The sequence below is a fragment of the Camelus bactrianus genome, chromosome 6 (assembly GCF_048773025.1).
Source record: "Camelus bactrianus isolate YW-2024 breed Bactrian camel chromosome 6, ASM4877302v1, whole genome shotgun sequence".
Lineage (NCBI taxonomy): Eukaryota > Metazoa > Chordata > Mammalia > Artiodactyla > Camelidae > Camelus > Camelus bactrianus.
Window position 1 is genome coordinate 70645517 of NC_133544.1, and position 22520 is coordinate 70668036.

The window sequence follows — 22520 nt, forward strand, 5'->3', positions numbered from 1 at the left end:
ACCCGGCCCGGTATCCCTAGGGCCGACAGACCAACAGGTGGCGCTGCGGGAGCCGGCGCCGCGGCAGGTGCGTGGGGCGCGGGAAGTCCGTGAGTGGGAGGCCCGGGGGCCCGGGGCCAGGGGAGCGGGTCGCTCAGCGCGATTCCGAGGTTCACTGGGCAGACACCGGCCGCGCGGCCGGGCAACCCCTCTCCCTCCTCCGCCTGCCGGGCGCAACGCGCTGGGCGCTCCGGGCGTCCGTCTCCCCGGACTTTGGCCGAGACCCACGCCGCCCGCACCCCCGGCCCGCAACTTCCCCGAGCAGAAGACGGTGTACCGGCCGCCGCACTTCCCATCCCAGCGAGGTCTCGGGGCTCCGAGCGCAGCAGCCCTCGCCCCAAGAGAGAAAAATGGGCGCCTCTACTCACCGCGGAGCCTCTCTCGCCTTGCCCAGGGTGCCCATGGCCACGGCCGCGCTCCTGGAGCCGCCTCACCTAGTACGGCGGGACGGGCTCGGTAGGGTGCGGCGCATCGCCACTACCGCCACCGCCGCCCCTCCGCCCCGGGCCGCCCACCTGCCGCTCTCCGAGCCGGGCGAGCCCGACCGCGGCGCACCCGCAGGCACAAACTTTGTGTGAGCGCGCCCCCTCGCCCTCCTCGCGCGCGCGCACCCTCGCCCGCACCAACCACCTGACAAGTGTTGATGCTATCACTGGAGGAAATGTGTGGCCCTCCTCAGCGCTTCCCCGAAACCTGCCCCCTTTACTCGGTAGTGCCCGGCGGCTCGCGCCTCCCTCCGATCTCGCCTTTTACCCCTGCAGGCTACCGCTCTCTGCCCAAGGCTTAAGTCCGAAGGGGAGCCCGGGATCCTACCCAACCCAAGCCCAGAGAGCGTGAGAGCCCGAAGAAACCGGCTTCGCAAGTGTTTCTGGGGGTAAAGCACCCTCCCTCGGCCCCGTCCCCCATTTCAGTCCTGGTTCTCGAAGACCCCTTATTCCCTCACAGGCCTCTCTTGTATATATCAGAACGCAGAGCCGGGGGTGGGGAAAGTAACAATACACAGTTGTGGGTGTGCCTTTGGGTGTCTTCTTGGCAGCAATTCGCAAGTCGGGCTGGAGATACGTGCTCTGCACCCTGCGGGAGGCAGGGAGTGTGGAGGTGCGCTCCAGGTGGGATCCATCTCAGGGGAGACACAGCTGCCTGGCCTCTGTGGGAGTGGGAGATGTGGGGAAAGAGGGACCGGGCTGGGGAGAACTTCCCGACAGATCTGGTCAGGAATGGCGGCCTACCCCTGTTTGCGCAAAGGATAGTGACAACAGTAGCTAATGCTGATTGAGCGCGTTGTGCTAACGTACATCATATAAGCCACCTCCCCCAAATACCAAGAGGTCACTGTTTTAAAAATGAAAAAAATTAAGGTTTAGAGAATAATACGCTTCCCATCACACAACTAGTAAACAGCAGAGAGAATCACGACCTGGGCTGAGATCCGGCTGACTCCCTGTAATCACTGCGGGACTGTCCTAGTAACACAGCCATTATCACTGTCACATGCTAAACTCCAGCCACATTAATAAGTCCCTTCCCAGGCATAATGTTCTGAACCTTAAAGCCTGTCTCTGTGATTTCATGTATATACTATGCCACCTTATCCCTAAAAAAAATAAAAAGAATTCATGATAGTTTATAAAGGTGCGTAACTCACAAAAAGTCGTGTTTAAGATGAAAAGTGAAAAATTAGGCACATAAAATGGAACCAGAAATAAAAACTTTTTGTGTGTGTAATGCATCCAAGTCCAATACACTTAGTACAAGCGGGACCAAAATTTGTCTGCTGGATTTTTAGCAGTCGTCTTCAAAAGGCCAGCCTTGTCTAAAATGCAATTCCTGTCACGTGCCAAGACCAAAAAGAAAAAAAACATTGCTCAAAAGAAGATCAACTCTCCTTGATACTGAGACCAGAAAGAAATTTCTCCAGAGAATCCTCATGAACACTGGGTAATGGAACCAAGTCCTCAGTCTCAGCCATACACACAGAAGGAGCATATGGACATTTAATAAATATTAAATTATGATACTCTTCTGGATTTACACGACATTATGCATATGTACGTGCATTAAGCAGATAAATATGTACCTTTTAATAAATGCCTAAATGTATGTAAATGCATGTTTACATGGACTACAGGGTGTACACACCAAATACTAAACACACTTGCAGGCAATGTCATACACACATACACCTGCAGTCCATTATGTCAGAAGTATAGAAATTTTTAGTTATTAGTTCATTTAAGAAATGAGTCCTGCTGAGTTTTCTAAAGAAAAAGGGCCACTTCTGCCTAAGAAGCTTCTTCCTCTCTGGCTTCCTGAGAGCGCTGCACTCCGCTTGCATCTGATTCGTCTTCTGGGTCCACCTGAACTTGTTAAAAGAGGCTCTCTGGCTGCTCCTACTTGCGCAATTTGTCTTTTCCAAACACCTAAAAAAATCAGAAGCGAGCTCCATCTTTTTCTCCATCTTCCACCATGTGATTAGTCTCCGGGTGTTGTCTCAGGCACCACTGACCTTGGGAATAAAGTTCTCCTGCTTTTCTCTTGTTTTCTTTGCCTTTCTTCTGCTTCTCCAAACCTTTTGATGGGCAGCAATCAGTGTCTCTGTAGCAGCTGAGAAAGGTTAGAGACCACTGGCTTCTGCTCACCCTTTGGGTAAGGTCATTCCTTGGGACTCTTTCTCTGTTATTCTTTTTTCTTTCAACCAGGGGCTCTTAACTGATCTTTCCAGACCTTTGACTTGGCTTTTCGATGGGTATCTGTGAAGCCTCTTCAACTAAAAACACCTGCTTTCGTCAGATTTTCTAAATGATCCACTACTCAAATTAGGTGTTTTTAATTTCTTCCATGACTTCAAGAGGACACAAATGACTGTCAAGTCTGAATAGCTAACCTTGATATCTAGCATCCACAACCACATTTTCAACGGGTCGCCTCCTATAATCATCCCCCAGGGCTTCCTCTCCATCTCCATGGCCACAAGTTAGTCTTGGCCCCAGTTATCTCTGAACCTGAACAAGTGTCACAGCCTCATAAATGGCCTCCCTAATTATCAAACCTCCTCTTCTCAAAATCCTTCTCTTATGTTGCTTTCAGAATTACCGGGTCATGTCACTTCTCTTCTTCTGAACTGCCAAGGAAGCCCCAGATGCCTACAGACACCTTACAGACTTCTCAACATTGCTCACCTTCGCAACTAACCTTACCTCTCCAGCCTGGCCTCCAGCCCTGCCCTCTGATGCATCTGACTTCTTAGGTTGTACCCTGGATACTCCTGGTAATTGCTGTGCCCAGTGCTCTCACAAGCCTCAGTGCTTTTGTGTGTGTACTTCCTTCCTCCTGCCATCTCTTTTCACCTAGACACACGCCAGCAGTTATACCAAACACACATCAAAACCTGGTAAGTCACCCTAGAGGGCACACAAGAGGGCTGCCTCCCAGGTGCAGAGGGCTGCAGACCTATCTTGCAGGATCTGCCTGATGACTGGTTGTGCTTGGAGAAACTGCTGGCCACCACAGCTCTCATTCCGTGGTCTAACATCTTTTCACCCCCTGGAGATACATTCACTGGGTGCCCACTTAGTGTCGGATGCCGTCCTTGGCATTGAAACCGACAGAGAACTAGACAGACAAGAGTCTTGTTCACACAAGCTTCCACATCTAATGAACAGACAATAACCAAGTTCAAATATGCCATGATTTATATACCCTGATTTCCAGGAGGTGCCACTGCAGAGTCGGGTTCCTCCTGCCCTCATGGGACACCATGAGGTATCCCGGTTGAGACCCCGCATAAACCAGTGAGGACAAAGCTGCTGCATTTAGGGAACCCCAGCTCCATGGGAAAGTGATGAGACATGGAGAGGGAGAAGGGGGAGGGGGTGTGGCACCATCTTTACTCCCCTGCTGAGCGCTGCTCCCGTTGCTGAGACAGGGCGAGCTGGCCTCAGCATTTTATTACTGTGACTGGCCGCCCCACTCTGAACACCGTGCACCCCTGCTACTGCCGCCTACCTCGGACCAAGGCTGGAGGAACTGCCCACGCGAGAAGCAGCTCCTTTTGCTCTGGGCCTGTGGTAGGGCTCCTGCGTGTTTCTCTGTCTTTGGCATCTTCTTGTGGCTGCAGCACAGGCCTCTTTAGGAGTCTCTCCATCTGTGGACCAGCTGTTCTGGAGAGTGTTCTATCTCCTTGAGGTACCCCCAGGACCCTTAAAAGGAAATTTGATAAATGTCATATAAATGATATTTTAAGATCAATCATCCCTTACATAGACTCTAAATATGCACACCCATTCTTGTTTTCAGCTAAAAGATGCTGCTCGTCTCTGTGAAGTCCCTGCCCAGAGCCCCCCCGCCCCCACCCCAAGTCATATTTATTTACATCGTGGAGCCCATGTTTTTCATTTGATTTTGGAATTGCCTTAGGATGTGAACAAACAGAAAAACACGCTGTCTCGTGGTTTTTACTCTTAGTGGGTTGGGGGTCCCTGGAAGACTTTGAACAGAGGAGGGAGGGGATCTGACTTTATAGGGTCACTCTGGCTGCTCAGTTCCAAAGTGACTCGTGGGAAGTAAGGGCCAGAAGATTCTCCATGGAAGTGGCCTCATAATTGCCAGATTCTGGGTCTGTCAAGTTGGTGGCTTTCAAACTCTGTGGTAAGAAGTGTAACATCACATTTTACACTTCGTGACTCAGATATACACTTAGGCTATGTGTAAAACTGAAACACAAGCTACTGAAACATGACTCTTTCAAATCTTTTTTTTTTTTTTAATGACATTAAAAAAAATGCTGGTCAGGACCCACAAAATTGTTCCATTAGTGAGTTGGGATCATAGTTTACAAAATCCAGCTCTAAGGCTACCCCTCATGATAATAAGAAATCTCAGTAGTTATCTCTGGAAAAGGGGAACTAGGTGGCTCTGAGTAGGGGGAATCTTGCTTTTCATTGTTTCCCCTTTCATAACTTTTATTTTTGTATTGTGTGCAAGCATCTATTCCATAAATAAATTCTATTTTGGATCATTCTAGCATAGAACGCCTTGTTTTCTGATTCTGGCCCAAATGGCTTTAAAAAACCAGAGGATGGGGCTTGGAAAGGTAAGGTGTCAGTGAATCTGCTTTGTTCAAGTTTATCAAAATATATCAAACAATATATTTTTCACAAATATTTGGGGGGCCAGATGGCACAGCAGTTGAAAGTGTGAGCTCCTGAAGTTAGACTGGTTTTGAATCTCAGCCCTCATGCTTCCTACTAATGTGACCCGAAACAAATTAACTTTTCCAAGCCTCAGTTTCCATGTCTGTAAAAATGGGTGCAAACAAAGCCTACCTCATGCAACTTTGCTAATGGTCATCCGGCATGGTCTATGCCTAGCACAGAGTAACCACTGGACACATTAATGTTTTGAGTGCCAGGCTGTGGGCCTATGAGGTGAAAGTTTCAGTAACCTAGTAAGTGCAATGTAATCACATCCAAGGGACAACTGCCCTGGTCTTGGTTGCTGGGGAGCCAACCTCTAAGAGGAAGTGAGGTATAGGTTAAGATGCAAAGGATGAGATAAATAGTGAGCCCAACTGAAGGGTTGGGGGAGAGGCCAGTGTTTCAGAGAAAAGGAAGATGCAGAGGTTAGGAAGAGGCGAGCAGAGTGCTTCACTGAACTGCAACACAGGAACTTACTCTGATTCTCCCCACCCCCTGCCTATCTATAAATAAGGTTCTCAAGTCTGACTTCATCTTATCGCCTTGCAGAATCCCGAGAGGCTTCACGCTTTGAAGAGTCCCCCATGAGCTCCTTAAATCCCTCACTCCACTTTAGATGGGATTCAATTAACACCACTCCTCAAGTTTGCCTTTGGGTGCTGGAGCTGAGTGCTGCTGACAAGAGGACTGAGCCAACTACCCTTCAACGCTGGGCTTCCTTTCAAATGGCCAGCACTGCAATCCAAACAGAACAGCCGTAATTTAAAAGCTAAAGCTAGTTTGAGTAACACAACCATTATTTGTGAAACTCCTACTGTGCACCTGGCACCATCCTAGCATTGATACTACTTAATAATTTAACACCTACAAAGACACATGGGTAAAAAGCTCGAAAAAACCAGTTAATAGAAAGATTCAAAAGGCCTGGCCCAGCCAAAGGATGTGGTTTTCTGAGTATAAAAACTGTTTAATACATGTTTAAAAAAGTACTGTGATAAGCATAGTATTCAAATGAAAACTCCTGAGTATTAATAAAGATACTTACATATGAGCCATAGAGAAAATCATTGTAAATTAACATTGGCAGGTGCTTCTCACACTGGGATCATCTGCAGACACATCCTTAAAGGTTAAGTAGAAATTCTTCCCTCCAAAAGGGTCATACTTTGCTCATATTTAAGAAATAGTAAAGGAGGCCATTTCACATACAACTTATAAGCATTTTACTTCTAGATTTGACAGGAGTTCTTTTTTTGTTGTTTAGTTTTTAAATTTTTCAAATATTTTATACATAGATTGCTTTTAACTTTCTTTTTTCAAATGGAGGTACTGGGCATTGGACCCAGAACCTCATGCATGCTAAGCATGCACCCTACCACTGAGCTACACCCCTCCCCATGACAGAGGAGTTCTGAAACCCCATCCCACGTGCCTGTGCCAAAGCGCAGTTTTCCACCCAACATGGGATGTTAAGCGTCTTTTTATTCAGTCTGATTCTGTGTTGTGGGAATAGAGAGAAACTCCCCTGGGCAGATAACAGGCTTAGGAAAGTATACATTGGAATGGAACAGTCTGTCTTGCATGTTCCTCTGGCTTTGGAGGTGGGAAGCGAGGCTCTGTTAGCCTGACTAGGAAGGGTGTGTTTTAATCCTGTAGGTAAGTGTATTCTCTGAGTACGGAGTTTGTTTCACAAATAATAAAGTCACACCCAAGAGATCATCATGAAAATTTGAAGTGTATGGATTAAAAAACAAAGCTGAGAGCTGAAATTTGCTGTGAGTATTGATTAAGATTGATTTGCCCCTGTGTCTAAATTGGCAACTGACTCAAACATTTTGGTCAAAGTAATTTCTTGGCATCCATCCAAATCATAGCCAAAATTTACTGTAAAAGAGAACTTTTTTTGAAGTTTGTTTTGTTTCTGCACTTCCTTGCATCAGCCTGAGAAAACTTAACTCTGAACAAAATATAGGAGTCTGCATCATGGCTTCATGAGGGTGGATGGAACCAGAACTGTCAACCAAGACAGTCAATCAAGGGTTCAGCTTAATTGATTTTAAATTGAGTCAATCGGTAAAGAGTATTGCCTTATGTTGTGATAAATCCAATCAGTGCCCCTTTATGTGTGATTTTCAAGTGCCCCCAGAAATGAGGTTTTGCTTCCTGAGGAAGGTTACCTCATGCTGGATCTTAATTTGGCCTAGGCAGGTGTGATCCTGATGGAGTGTTACTGCTTTGACGTCGTTACTTTGTAACTGGGTGGGGGTGTGAAGAAACCTGGGTTAGACTTGTGATGGAAATAGACAAGCTCTATGTAATCAGAGTTGGCTGCTTAAAACAAATCCTCTTAAAAATCTAAGTTGCTGTGACTTTTGTCGTGTATCAGCCAGAGGAAGTCAATGGGTCGAGTAGGAGGTGGGGTGGCAGGTGGGTGACTTTGCCTCAGGCCTTCCTCATTTAGGACCACCCTAAACTCAGCAGGAGTGGCAGGGCCACACTGTGATATTTCGGGGCCCCTATCTCCATAAAAATCTATTTTAAAATGTATTTTATTAATGCCATTTTCTGCAACATTGATTGCCCTGGAGATTGTCATTCTAAGTGAAGTAAGTCAGAAAGAGAAAGAAAAATACCATATATCATTTATGTTGAGAGTTCAAGATTTGCAGATACTACTTTATATAAAATAGATAAACAACAGGGTCCTACTGTGTAGCACGGGGAACTATATTCAGTATCTTATAGTAGCCTATAATGAAACAGAATATGAAAAGGAATATATGCATGTCCGAAACATTATGCTGTACACCAGAAATCGACACAACGTTGTAAACTGACTATACTTCAATTAAAAAAAAAAGTGTATTTTATGATCGTGTAGGCACAAAGATGGATATAATGCAGACTGGATTCATTATTATACATACATTCTTCTTACATTCATTTTTTTCTTTTGACTTTAAGAGAAGTTAAATTAAAACATTTTCCTGGGCCCCTCTACGTCCTGTGGGCTCTCGGTGCCACACCTCCTATGTTGGTGGGCCCTGGGAGTGAGCCTGGCTCCTTCGTAAAAGACAAAGTGCTCTTTCCTGGCTCTGAGAGAGCAGCGGCTTCTGGTTATTGAGAAATGTTGGTGTAAAATAAAGGGAAAGGTGAGTTTCAAGGAGGGACTCCCTCTGTCCCTTTTGTACAGGCAGCAGGGACGAATATGCAAGGTAACTTGAGAGCAGTAAGGTGAGAAATGGCATGAAAAGTGGAAATTTGCCTGGGGAGGAGGCTTTGGATGGTCATTCAAGACCAGAGGGCCCAGCTTGGAGAAGCCAAAAAAAATAGTACTTACTGAACAACTTTTAACTAGTTGTCAGTCTAGGGACTACAGAATGCTAGTTCCATGCCAGGGAGTGAGTCAGTACCTACTGCTTCCATGTCAGACTTGAACTTGAAACTACAGCACCCAAAGGCCCGGCCTGAGGGACCTGGCAGCCCCTGGGCTATGCAGAAAGAAGGCTAGACTACCCGGCACAGTTGACAGGCAGCGAAAACAAACAAATCAATAAGCAAAACCCCCCAAAGGGGGGGGGGGCTGACTTACATGTTAAGCTGTGTTGAGCTAGATTCTATGATCAAACAGAATGCTTTTTACTCCTTTCTATGTGTTTTCTGGTTACCCTAGATCCCTCATGATGGTTGTATGAGCCAACATATTGGGTACTTCCTACATATCAAGCACTAGGCCAAGGCATACACAATTATTTCACTTCATTCTCACAAAAAGATTTTCTGATGATTTACCACTGCTGTTCTCACTCTATAGACGGGCGATTTAAGGCTCAGAAAGGTAAAGTGAGTCACCCAACGACACACAGCAAGTGAAACGTGCAGCTGGGTTTCAAGGCAACGTGATTCTGGAGCCCAAGCTTATCACCATTTTGCTACACCGCCCACTCATAGTATATTAGATGTTGCACCCAACAGTTTAGCTTGTGGCCTGTGACCTATTATAAAACTGTATGCGAGGTAAAGTGGGTAAGTAACCAGCACTTACCGTATTGTTTGATGGTCTCAATGAAGTGCTAAGCTTTTAGGTGTCTTATCAACCGCAGGTTACAGACCTGAGCATCACAGGGGTTAGAATTTTGGTCTAGTTACACTGCTCCTCCAACCAGCTCAAGCCAGAATTGCCCCTGGTAAGACTTGGCCATTAGGTGGGGGAGGGAGAGCCAATGACTTAAGACTTCTTCAGGCCTAAGTTTTCACTTTTGGTTATTTGAAAAGTGAAAGTGTAACTGTTGTCAGTGTGCCATTAATACATTGGTCAAGGCCTTGTTTACTTTAGTATATCAGTTTTCACATGACAGGAACCATACCTCTTGTGTGTGTATGTGTGTGTGTGTGTCTACACCTGTGAATGTTTCCTTGGCAGACTGGGCTAAAAATGCAGTTTCCTACTACCATTTCTTCTCCATGATTCCTTCCTTAGAGGCTTTGTCTTCTCTTTAAAAAATGAAGAATTGTTAGATCAAGTGATTCAAGTATGATTCCTTAGGGCTTCCTTACAACAAACCAAGAGCTTTGATTTGCTTGTTCATTTGTGTGAAGAGAGTTTAGCTCCTCATTATATTTCAAAAAAAAAAAAAATTCTCATGACTGAGGTACTAATGAACTGGAATGGAATGTATTACAGCCTTAAAATCTCCTCCCAACAGGTGTGAATATTTTTCTGAGGTGCCAATATAAATTTAGTCTTTGGTCTAATCTGCTCTAATTAGGAGTTAAGACTGATTTTGACTTTTCTGGCTTTTAGATTATTTTGTCCAGTCCCTCAATTTCCCAGTGTGGATCATCCTTTCCTGGAACATCCCAGAAACCCTGTGTTCTCAGTATCCCCTACCCTTGTTGTCCTACCCAGCCTAATTACAGCTTCTGATACAGATCTGGGCACTGAAGAAAAAAGGGTCCCTCACTTGCCTTGCTCTCAACACAGGACAAACGACATTCCTGGAAGTTTCCGACTCAGCGGTGCTGCGTCTCTTGCTGGTTCCCAGCCTCTGTGGAAGACTCGCCGGTGACACATAAACTTCCATTTCTTGCTATTCCGTCAGGGTCTCACTATTCCTTTTACTCTTCCAGGCCATTTGAGGACCATTCTTTATTTTATCTTCTGCTTAACTTCTATTTAATTATTTAATTTCTGTCTTCCATTGAATTTTATGTCTGGCATCTCTGCCAGCCCCAAGAGTGCATGCCAAATCCTGTCCTTACAAACGTTGGAATAAAAGAAGGGTCAGACGGCCAATTATCTGAGATAGTTATAAAACAGTCAGCTAGAGACAAGGAAATACGTGGAGACCTAGCAAACAGGATGGCTCACCTACTTTCGAGCTTCTGCTACAAAGAAGCATGATAGGTCCAGGTTCCTGAAAACTTAGTTAACTATGTCCCACCCTATTTCATCCTCTGGGGAAAAATTTCTCCTCTGAACAGCCTTGGGTTTTTCCCCTTATCACTTGGAGGCAGGGGGGTAAGCTGCCTGAGATTGACAACAGTCTTAATATTTTCTACACCATAACTTTACTAAGGTTGTGGCTGTCCCAAACCTATGGCTATGCTTCTAACAGTCAGGGATGGCTTTTGACTCAGATTCTCAAGACCCAGTATTTTTGGCAGATGCAGTTTCATTCTGAACAATAGGTCATTGCTGAGTGATGTGAACAGAACAGTTCAAGAGACTGTCTAAAATGAAAGTCCTTTCAGTTTCTGGTATACAGGATTTCATCCCTCCCTGAACCAAGGTTGTTCATTTTGCAGGGAGAAAGTACACAAAACTGGAATCCAAGCACACTTTGATTGACAGGTCAGCTGCCATTTACAGATAGGAAGTGCTCATCGCTTGGCACAAAGTTCATCCGGAGGAAGAAGAAATAGATGACCCTTTCCTGTCTTCTCTGCACTTATTCTCATCTTGTACTTCATGGTGGGGCATGACTGTAGTTATAGGGATGTATCAAACAGACAGCATCATTCCAGCAGAGAACAGAACTCAAGGAAATGCCTGCCAGTTTACACGCTTCTTCTTTCCAATACCCCCCCCCCCCCTTTTTGGGAAAGCTGCTGAGGTCTAGTCATTTCTTCAGGAGGTTTAACTCAGATCTCAGCCAGTGCTGATCTAGAGGACTTAGGAAGGTCTTATCAATTGTGGTGGTGACCTTGGGAAGTCCGTCCTGTCTGGGTACGACTGGGAGGGCCCAGCACTCCAAGACCTGCAAGGACCCTATCTATGGATAGTTAAAGATGGACTGGTTTCCTGGGAGAGAGTTGGAGTTGTGAATGTCCTTTGGTAATATGCTAGACTGAGCCTTCATGACTGAGGACTGTCCAGAACAGACCAGACTTTCTGGGCTGAGGGGTGGGGAATCCCAAACCTTCCTGAGTTTTTCCTGGAATTTCAGTAGACAGATGGTTCCTCTTGGTTCACAGAGGACTTTCCCTCCCTGTTCTTTGTTCATTATTCACAAGAGTCTATCCCATGGCACAGACATAAGTGACTTGGTTTGGGCCACAAGGTGAATCACTAATTGAGAATTACATCACGTCTTCAAAGTCTAGCTCAGCCTCCTGACCAAAACAGCACTGGGTCTTTCTAGAAAAGATTATGTCACAGGTGGTGAAGCACTTCTCTTTGCCTTTCTTCATCTCGTTTCTGTTTCCTGGTTTCCAGCAGCTATTACCTGAAGAGCCTAAACTCTTACGAATTTCATTTGTAATTAAGCCATGTTATATTATTTGTTTTTTATATGCTCTCCCTCCGCTGAGTTCTTTTGTTTCATTTTTTAAAAAGGCAGAAATCCATGTAATGAAAAAAAATAAAATGGTGTATCGAAATTGTCTAGATCCTGGAGATCATCCCCACTGCAACACCTGCTCTGTGCTGCACCTCGTCTTACCGTTCATTCGTAAGAGCAAATTCAGTGCTGACCTTAAAAATGTCACTTTTATTTTTCAATCAGGGATTTGTACACGTAAACTGAAAATATACATATGTTTTTCCTATGAACATAAATGTTAAAAATCTTCTGAATTTCATAGCTTTTTTGGCTGAGAAAAAAAATCCCTCAGAAAACCAATCCGGAAAATGACACATTTCTGGAGGGGCCAGATGGTCTCAGAGGTTGACTCCCTGTCCTCCCCTTCTCTGAAGCTGTCTCAGCCAGGAGGCCCCTAAACTAGTTTCAAAAGGGGTAGGGCCTGGAAAGGGATCAGGGGCCATCAGACTTTGAGTTTTGCAGTTTTCCTCAGCTTTAAAGTAAACATTTAGGGTCAGTCCAGTTCTTTGTCTCCTTGCTTCACACACTACACGAGTCACTTACTTCCGAAGTCTTGGTCTTCCACACAGTGCTCGACTTGGTAGCACCTGTGATAATTCTCACCTCACTTAACTTTGACTGAGTTCCATGCTCTTCAATTACATAAGTGATGCAGCAAAACATCACTGATCCACACTCCACACTCTTAGAGACGAGTAATTCCAGAGGTATGAGATGAAGTTTACTATTTTAAAAATATATCTATGAAGAAAGTGTTTATTAAGCCCAGGTATATGATTATAGGGGCAAATAGTTAACCTGCTAAAAAGAAAACGATTTTGAAGATGCAAATACTCTTAAAATGCTGTCGCTACTAATTACAGAGAAGTTTGACAAAGTAGACGGTGCAGCATTCTGAAAGAATCTTAATTAATGTATGTCTTGTGACATTAAAAAAATTAAAACATGAAACTTCATATCCTTGAAGATATTCTGTTGATGAGACTTAAAAAAAAAATCTATGACATTGGCTTTTTACACATCAGTTGGTCCAAACTTGAGAAGTTTAAGTAGCTGTCATCATGTTATCTAATAACTAGTCCACAGTCAATTTTTTTCCTTCTTCAAATGTTCTCAATTGCCCTAAGATTGTCTTTTACAGCTTTTTCTTTAGAAGTAGTATCCAGATTAGAATCACTCACTGATTTTGGTCATTCTGTCTCTTTCATTTCTTTTAATACATAACTACACTGTCCAGTACAATAGTTACTACCCACATGTGGCCACCAAGCACTTGAAATGCGGCTGCTCCAAACTGAAATGTGCTTTAAGTGCAAAATATACATCAGATTCTGAAGACTTAGCATGAAATAAAGAGTATAAAATACCTCATTAGTATAATTTTAACATTGAGACCTGCTGGATAAGCAGTGATGGCCAGAGATGGATGGTACCATGTAAGCAAGTCTGTGGTTCTGGGCACACCAAAGGATGCTTTAGGATCTGAGGAAAATGTGACTCAGAATTTCCTCTTTTTGCCAAGAATCCAGCAGACTTCCCATGTGCTAAGAATGGAAGTGTTGGTGCATGTGGATGTACCAGTGTCACAAGGACATGCTTATTCTCACGGTGGCAGTGGCAGAGGTCTTGCACGAGAGAGAGCTGATAGAGAGACAGAAGAGACAGGTCAACTGCAGACCATCCAAAATGATGCCCCAGTGAGAGGCTCCCAGAAAGTCCTTCTATGATGCAAGTGGAGACAGAGGCACAACAAATGTGTGTGTGTGTTCCACTCAGCAATATATTATGAACATGTTTTCCATACAAATAATTTCCTTCTGTGATACACGGGACATCCCAGTATTCTATGTTTGGAAATGTACCAGTATTTGTTCAACTACTCTCCTGCTGGTGTTTCCATTTTTTCCCCCTATTTTAAACTGTAGGAGGATGAACAGTCCTGAAACTTTTAGGAATCCGTAATTACTTTCTTAGGATAACTTCCCTGAAAGTGGAACTGCTGGATCTAAAAGGTACAGGAATCACTCTAAGGCTTTTGAAATACGAAGTAGAGTTTCCTTATCTGTAAACTGAAAGGGTAAGATGAAACTGGTGACTTTCAAGCTTTTCCCTTTTCTTTTTTTCCAGTAGGCTCTTCCAGCAGAAAACTGGGAAGAGAATGAATCAGAGGTGAAGCTACTCTGGTAGAAAGGGGCTGGGCCCATCTGTTGCTGCTCCCGCCACCTCGTCCTCTGTCCCCTCAGCTGCCAAGGGCTCTGAGGGACCTCCAGGTCCCCGAGGCACACAGCTGACAAACCACAGGGTGGGAAGACCTCACATTCCTTTCCACTGACGTCTTGCTATCAGGCGCCTAGCTATCAATGAACTGCTGGCTGTCTAGACAGGTCTGAGATCACTACTGCTGGTGTCCCGCCGTGCCCGCTCCCTACGTGGTCAGCAGGTGCTTGTTAATCTTAGAGAGCTGCCATTTCACAACAGGTACGAGGTGGGAAGGATCCTGCGGGCCAAGCCAAAAGGGAAGAAACTGGGTCACACCCGCTTGAGGGAGATGACTGAGGAGCCTGGATGTGACAGATGAATTAGGGAAATTCCTGTGACTCAAAACGTGTGGATTATAGATGGTATATAATCAAAGTATCATTCTAAATTACAGGTGACTTTGGGAATATCAAATCCAACCTCCTCTTTTTATAGATGAGAAAATGGAACCAGAGAAGGTAAAGGTCTCACTCAGGGCATACAGCAATTTAGTGGCATTATCAGGCATCCTGAAAACCACATAAAGGCTCTTTTCTTTTTACTACATTTGAACCTTCTTCTCCTCCCTGACATAAAGGATAAAGGACAGAGGGGAGGAAGAAACTAACATTTAAAACACCGATTATGTGCCAGACAATAATCTAGACGCCTTCCTCACACTTTGCTCACCGTCAGGATGGGGCACTGTGCAGTCGGGCACATACGATCTTTGCCTCACAAGTTCAGTCCGGGATCCAGAGACACCCAGCGGTGAGTGACAACGCTGCGATGTGAACTCAACCTCTCACTCCAAATACCAACCGTTTCCAACTTCGATCTGTGTTATTAACTGACAAAGGTACCTGTTGCCTAAATATCAGATTGCAGAAGAATTTGGGAAGTAATTTTAAGATGAAATAAGGTAAAAGATGATGAACAATAAACTGATAATAGACAAGACTCCAACTAGGATACAGACACAGTGATTTGAGTCAGAAAGATCAATTTAGGAGAACATGATCCAAAACCCTGCCCAGAACATGTCCTTGAGGGTCCTTTCTTGGCATGGAAGTTGGTGCTACAGGAAATGTAAGCTATAGAGAGAAATTGTCTCCTTCAAGTCAGATTCCGCTGGGAAATCCATCCAGTGTTCAACACCCTGCTGTCCTCTCTGCCTGGGAAACCCAGGGCACTCTTCATAAGAACATGAGCTTTAGGAATAGCTCTCCAGTCGTGCAGGAAGCTTGGACACCCAACCTGCAGGCCCGGGGATGTAATCCTTGGGGAGCTGAGGGGCTGCAGAAGGTGCATCAACACCCTGAGTTTGAACTCCAGCACCACCTTTTGTCCAACCCAAATCTACAGCAGATCTCGTGGCTGAAGCCCAGCTCAGTGTCTCCACTCCTCCAAAGAGTGGATTCCAAAGCCACTGCCCTTTGCTCAAGTCACATGAGAGCAGCTTTTTATTCCTGAGAACTATAGGCTATCACACTTGTCTGGCATGCTCTCCATTGCCTCTCCAAACTCACACCTCCTGGGAGGTCCCTCTCCTGTCGCCTCCTTGGCAGCATCACCCACTACTGCCTTCCCTGTGCTCAGCAGATTGGTCGCCTCTTTCCTCTCTTAAATCACTGAGATTTGTCACTAGATATTATGGTGCATTTTCTCTAATTTTTCATGTGTGTGAATCCCATTGGACTCAACATTTACACATTTTTTGAAATTAAGGAAGAGATGGGGTGATGAATTTGACTACCATTTCAGTGCAGTGTATCTGGGAGAATGAATGTGCGAGAGTGAAACCGAGCAGGACACTGCGGGGCCCTTCGGGGTACAGTGGCCTTTCTGTGTTCTCTGTTTCTTGTTTGCAGGAAAAGGCTTGGCCTCAGAGGCCTTCCCTGAGTACCAAAGGGCAGATTCAGACAGTTGCGGGCAAGTGAGGGAATGCAGAAACAAAGGAAGAGAAGTCATGCAACAATAGTACAGGGATAAAGCACAGTCCTAGCTCCCTCTCAAGCGATGTGCATGACAGCATCTTGAGTTCTTCTGCAGGTGGAGGATGGTAACTTCAGGCTGAGCCCTAGAGTCCTGGAACATTGCCCTGTTACCTCATCACCAGCCAATGAGAAGAAAGGCACACACCCGGGAGCCCTCACCCCAAATTTTGCATATAAACACTCTCCCATCAGGGAGTTCAGATTTTTTCAGCACAAGCCACCTGTTCTCTCTACTTGGTTTTTGCAATAAACCTTTCTCTGCTCCAAACTCTGACATTTCAGTTTGTTGGGCACATGGACTTCTTTTCAGTACCAGGACCAGGACTTTGAAGTCAGAGTGCCCACGTTTAAATGCATGCTCTGCCTTGGTCGAGTTACTTAACTCACCTGTGCTCCAGTCTCCACATCTGTAGAATGGGCATAATCATGGTGCCTACCTCACAGGCACTAATTAGATCAGAGAATCCACATAAAGTGCCCAGCACATTATAAATCCTCAAAAATGCCAGCTGCTATTATTATTCCCGTGTGCCAGGCACTGAGCGGGCCACTTGCATCCTCCAGCTCATTCGTTCATCACAGGAACTTGGTGGGATGGTATAGCAAACGCCGCTGGGGCCACATCAGCCAGCTACCGCTCCCTCCTTGTCCACAAAGTCCTGCTGTTATTTAGGTTTTTGCCCTCTTACCACCCTCTCCTTGGGGAAGGTGATTCTGCCCTCAGCCCAGGGGTAAGCACTGAATACTTTAAACCAGTCACAGCATTCATCACCAGTGACTGGGTCATAAATGGTCATGTGTCCCCATTCAAGCCAATGAGGGGCAGGGGAAGCCTGGCCAGTGGGGGTGGGAGGTTGGGGAAGACTTCCTCATTGATGAAAATGAAGCATGCTGGAAGAGACACCCCTCCTCCCTACCCTGGACCTTGTGGTGTCTGGATGTTTGCTTGGCACTGCTGAGACAGGGGGGCAGAGGGGAAGGGAACCACTGAAGGACTGACACGGCAACTGAGCACAGGAAAAACTGGTTAGAACCAAGATGGCAGAAGAATTGACTTTCAGTTGACCTTGAGCCTCATGGCACAGCCTTGGGCGCCATAGTTCCAAGGTTGATCATGAAAGCTCCCAAAGTAGGTGGGGACCCAATTCCTGGAAATCCCTGCCCCTTTCCCAAAATGGCTGGACTAATCTTCCTACTTGTTAGCATATGAAATTACCGAGCCCTTAAAAACTAACAACTCCATACCTTGTGGTCGCGCTCTCTCTCTTGCCTCCAGAGACAGCCCAGACTCTGTCTATGATGTGTTTGTGTCTGCTCTTACTTTAAACTCAACACCCCCACACCTCTCAGTCTCTCTCTCCCTCTTGCCTTTTGAGATGGCCCACATTCTTCCTATGGAGTGTGTATCTGTCCCTTCTGAGTGAGACAGATCACACTCTGTTTATAGAGTGTGTCTCTCTAAATAAACTTGCTTTCACTCTACTATGCCTTGCTCTTGAATTCTTTCCTGAGCGAGGCAAGAACCTATTCTCCAGCAACACTTTTACATCAAGGAGCCAACACAGAGGGAGGAGGCCGGAGCCAAGTGAAGCAGAGGCAGGTCCCAGCTCCGGGCATAACTGTGCACTCACTGACATGTGAGATGGGACCCATCATGACTGTTACAGCACTCGAGTCATGCTTCTTCTGTAAATTATATCTCCCCAAAAAGGATCCTAACTAATACACTGAAGTGTTTTGCTCCCTATGTTCCAAACAAGGAACCTGAAGTTCAAAGGGATTTGCATTATTTACTCCAAGTCAGATAGACAGCAAGTAGCCATGCAGAGCAGTCTCCTACGTTCCCCACGGCCTCCAGCACCCAGGGCATCACAGAACAAATACTTGTTGTTTAGTAAGTAGGCAGCATCTCAGAGACTCAGTGCTCACCAACCTATACTACTTCCGGGTGGTCAGAGTTCTGCCGCAAGGAGCCCTGAATGTGACGTGCTTCAGTGGTTTGAATGACTTTCCAACCCAGTGTGCACGGTGAGTCTCATGAGTTCTTTTAAAAGCAAGAAGAGTAATTATCTAAAGGGATTCTCATTTCCAGGGCATACTTCAACACACTCCACTCTATCATAAGTAACGCTTGCTCTTTGTTTAAATGACAGACTTGAGTTTGGTAGTTACCATTGCTTAATGTCATCTTCTTTTAAAAAGACTGGATTCATGCTATAAATGCTTATGAACGCTAGTTCTCCTTTTCTGCAGCAAATTGTGCTGAATTGATCTCAGGGTTTATCTCTACTCTGAGAGTCCCCTAGCTGGGAATCTGGTAGGAAAGCTTGGGGTAGGATACATGAGAACAAGATCCAATTGGAGTGGGAGGAGGTGGTCTCAGATTTTTCTTACCTGAGAAGCCTCAGGGGATAGAATGTTAAAATACACCTTTAATTCCATGGTAAGCTAACCAAGGGACAGTAACTACCAATGATACACTGCACAGTCACAGAGGCATGATTGGGTTCCCCTTCGTGTCCCTGCCTCATGTCAAGCTCTGGCCAAGCTCAGTTCCCACTGAACATACACCTGGGGAGACCTTCAAGGGCAGTGACTTTTTCTGATGGTCAAATGAGGGAGTTATGAGCAGTGGGCTAAGGCTGTAGCTGGGCAATTTCTTCTTAGTATTATACCCATGAAAGGCAAATTGTTGAACCCTTCTCCTATCTTAGGAAATAATCACTGGAGAGAATCAATAATAATAAATGCTCAGTAAGTATTAATTGTTACCTTTAACACACACCAGGCTCCATTTTAAGCTCTCTCTCTTTCTCTCTCTTTATATATATGTGTACATACATATGTTTAAACAACAGAAAATGATTTTCTCACAGTTCTGAAGGCCAAAAGTCCAAGATCAAGGTGGCAGCAGATCCACTTTCTGATGAGGTTCTCTTCCTGGCTTGCAGATGGCTGCCTTCTCCCCTGGTCCTCACGTGGCCTTTTCTCTGTGCTTGTGCTGCGGAGGGAGGTCCTATGTATGTAGTTATTTGAATTCACACGACCTGTGATAGTTCAACTGTCACCACTTGTATTAATTAGCACGCCTCTCACAACAGTGATAGTAGTAGGTACTACTCTCATAGATGGGAAAACCGAGGCACTGAGACATTCAGTAACACACCCAGGGTTTTAAAGCTAGGAAGTAACAAAGTCAGAATTTAAATCCTGGTCCAGAATCCAGCTCTAATCACCACCCTCTAGTGCCTTAATAGCCAAGATAGTTCACGAGAAGGAACAGATGGTTTGAAAATGGTAAACAGATGGTGAAGAGCAAAACACCTTCTCAAGCCAGTTTCATTTCGTTGTCACCATGTGGCAGGATTTCCTTCTTTGAAAAGGCTGAATAATATTCCACCAGTCTTGACAATGATTTCTTATATATAACACCAAAAGTACAAGCAAAAAAAAAAAGCAAGAGTATGTATTTCTACAGACTTACAAGTCACTGAAGACCAAGAAAGGCACAGCCCTCTAACGAGCCAAACAACCCTGGAAGGGTCCTCCAGACAGTATCTTGCATTTCACTGAAGGCACGCCCAATCATCTTTCTGCTCATTTCAAAATCTTTTCCACTGTTCTTGACCCTGCTGTGCTTGAATCTGCAGGGGTGCTAAACATCCTTTGAAATCATGGCAGGAAATCCTTGGTAGCACTCTTTTCCCCTCTTGCAGCCCTCGGATGTAGTTGAAAACCAGTTAAAATAAGTATTACGTTCCCCTTGAAACCTGTACTGGCTCCGCCTCTCCTGCCTCTCGTCCTGCCCACCTGACCCCCCCACTGAAACCAAGTGCCAGTGACCGGACCCCAGGTGATGGCTCTGTCCGGCCTTTCCCCATCACCCAGCACCTTCTCCAGGGGTCCATGTAAAGGAGTTCAAGGATGAAGAGGGACAAGGGGGAGCTCATGTCTTTAGGACTCAAATTTTCTGATCACTAATTTGCCCCGACTTCTTAGAAAAGGAGTAACTAGGGGGACACCTGGGGTGTGTGTGTGTGTGTGTGTGTGTGTGTGTGTGTACCTCTCTCTGAGCCCCTTTCTCAACAAAGCCTCGATCTTGTCCTGTCCTGAGCCTACTTGGTACACTTTCACCAAGAATCCTGCTGAGTCAGTTTGGCAAGAATCCCCCTACCCTTGACATCTGATCAAGTTCCTAGTCCCCCACCTTTGATGGCTAAGTCCTGGGCCTGCCTTCCAGCCGGCAAGAATCTTGTTAGACCAGTTTTGCAAGAATACCCCTACCTTTGATGTCTCCTCTTAGTAATTTTCCATCCATCCCAACCCTCCTGGATTCAGCCCCCAGTGGCCTCTGAGCACAAGAGAACCCAACAGCACATCTCACCCTACAGAGAACGCAGGGGAAGGAGCCTGGGTAGCGCCCACCCAGGTGATAGCTCAGCTTCCCTCCGTCTCAGTGAGGGGGACAGCAGGACAAAGAGTCTGGGAGGAAAAAAAGTAACACCAGCTTTGCCACTCCTGATACTAGCTGAACAGGGAATTTACTTTCTCTTCCTCAGTTTTCTAGTCTGTAAAATGGAGATAATAATAGTACCTGTCTGATAGCATTATTATGCGAGTTGATTAATATTTATTATACTTATGAAACATAAACACTAATATTTATAAAGCACCTATGTGCATTTCATGTACAAGTTTGATTTTATTATTTAAATAACAATATTTATTACTTAAAAGTGTTATCTTCACCTTTAAGAAAAGTGTCATTTTTAATCTAGGTAGAGTGATGTAAATGGTACAAAGGACATTATAAGCAGCTAAAAAGGGAAATCATTTGAGTAGGGGTGCTTTTTTTCTGCTCTGCGTGGTTAAAATCTTTAAGAAAGAATCTTTAATCATATTAAGTGAAGTAAATAGACAGAGAAAGACAAATATGTGGTATCACTTATATGCAGAATCTAAAAAAAAAGTTATAAATTCTATTTACAAACCAAAAACAGACTCATGGACATAGAAAACAAACTATGGTTACCAAAGGGAAAAGGGCAGGGAGGGACAAGTTAGGAGATGGGAATTAACAGACACACATTACTATATATAAAATAGATAAACAAGGACCTATTGTATTGCACAGGGAACTATATTCAATTTCTTCTAATAACATATAATGGAAAAGAATCTGAAAAGCAAAAATATGTATGTATGTATATGTATAACTGAATCACTTTTGCTGTACACCTGAAACTAACATTGTATATCAATTACACCTCAATAAAAAAAATTTTAAATTAATTAAAAAATAAAGAAAAGATCCTTCACTCTGTAATGTCTAGCAAGTTAATTTTGCTCTTGTTCTGAACGAGAGAGAGAGATGGTAGCACGCTCCACTTTCTAGAAAGGTGACTCAAAAGTGCTCGGGTTTGGCCACAGAGTTCCAAACAAACGATGGAGTGGGAAGTCCTCAGACAGCCGGTTTCCTGGGAGGAGCTGTGCAGGAGTGCACTGTCTCCTTGGGAAACATCTGCTTCTGGGGCCCTGGAGATAGTGGAGGCAGGGCCGGTGGAAGTGGTGGCTGTGGATCCCAAATCTATCTCCCAGCTGGTGCTCAGGAAGGTGCTGGTCCATCTCACTCTTGAGAAACCCTCCTGGGATAAATGCATTCCCTTTTTGTGGAGGGAGGGCTGGGCCACTGAGGAAGTGATGTCTGTAGCCTGCAGGCCAGAGAAGGGGCTGACCTCTGGGGCATGTTGCCTGAAACACTGAGCAACATGGAAGAGCCACTCTGAAAGCACAGAAGAAACCTTCAAGATAAGAACCTGAGAAGGAGAAAAGTTCTGGGAGGACTAGGCCATTTTGGAGCATGTGAGAAGGAAAATGCGTTGCAGAGAGCAGCCAGTCTCCTGAAGCCTCCCACGGCCCAGGGTGAGGACAAAGACCAGAAAAAACGCTGAACATACTACTGCTTCTGGGACTGGCCACAGGCAAGTGGGAAATGTGTGCAGTAAAGTGGCAACTTGGATCAATGAATTTAATCTGGATAGAAAAGGGGGAGAGCCAAGAAGTATCAAAATGAATTCTTTCAAGGGAATTTGCTTTAGTGGGTAACTGGGGAACTCCAGTCACCACCAATAAGGTGTGAGAAGGTAGTTTGGGAATGAAAGGGCTCACTGTTTGTTCAGTGGGTTTCAGGTGACTGGGTAATTAACATGCTCTTTTTCCTTCAGGCC

The 22520-nt window shown here is 45.1% G+C and overlaps 1 protein-coding gene across 5 annotated transcripts in view; it reads right to left on the reverse strand.

Annotated features, from left to right (window-relative positions):
• The window catches only part of RASGRP1 (RAS guanyl releasing protein 1), a 439223-nt gene that overhangs the window by 76955 nt on the left and 339748 nt on the right, over positions 1 to 22520 (reverse strand). For 3 of the 5 annotated variants that reach the window (XM_074365886.1, XM_074365885.1, XM_074365884.1), the window contains 2 exons: positions 19168 to 19294; positions 4045 to 4238 (listed from right to left, as the gene is read on the reverse strand). Coding sequence is in view for 1 of the 5 variants with exons in the window: in XM_074365883.1 (XP_074221984.1) it covers positions 408 to 442 (35 nt within the window). In the remaining 4 variants the exon portion in view is untranslated. Of the gene's footprint in view, positions 1 to 407; positions 651 to 4044; positions 4239 to 19167; positions 19295 to 22520 lie in introns of those variants that run through there. The other 2 variants (XM_074365883.1, XM_074365887.1) reach the window with 1 other exon arrangement.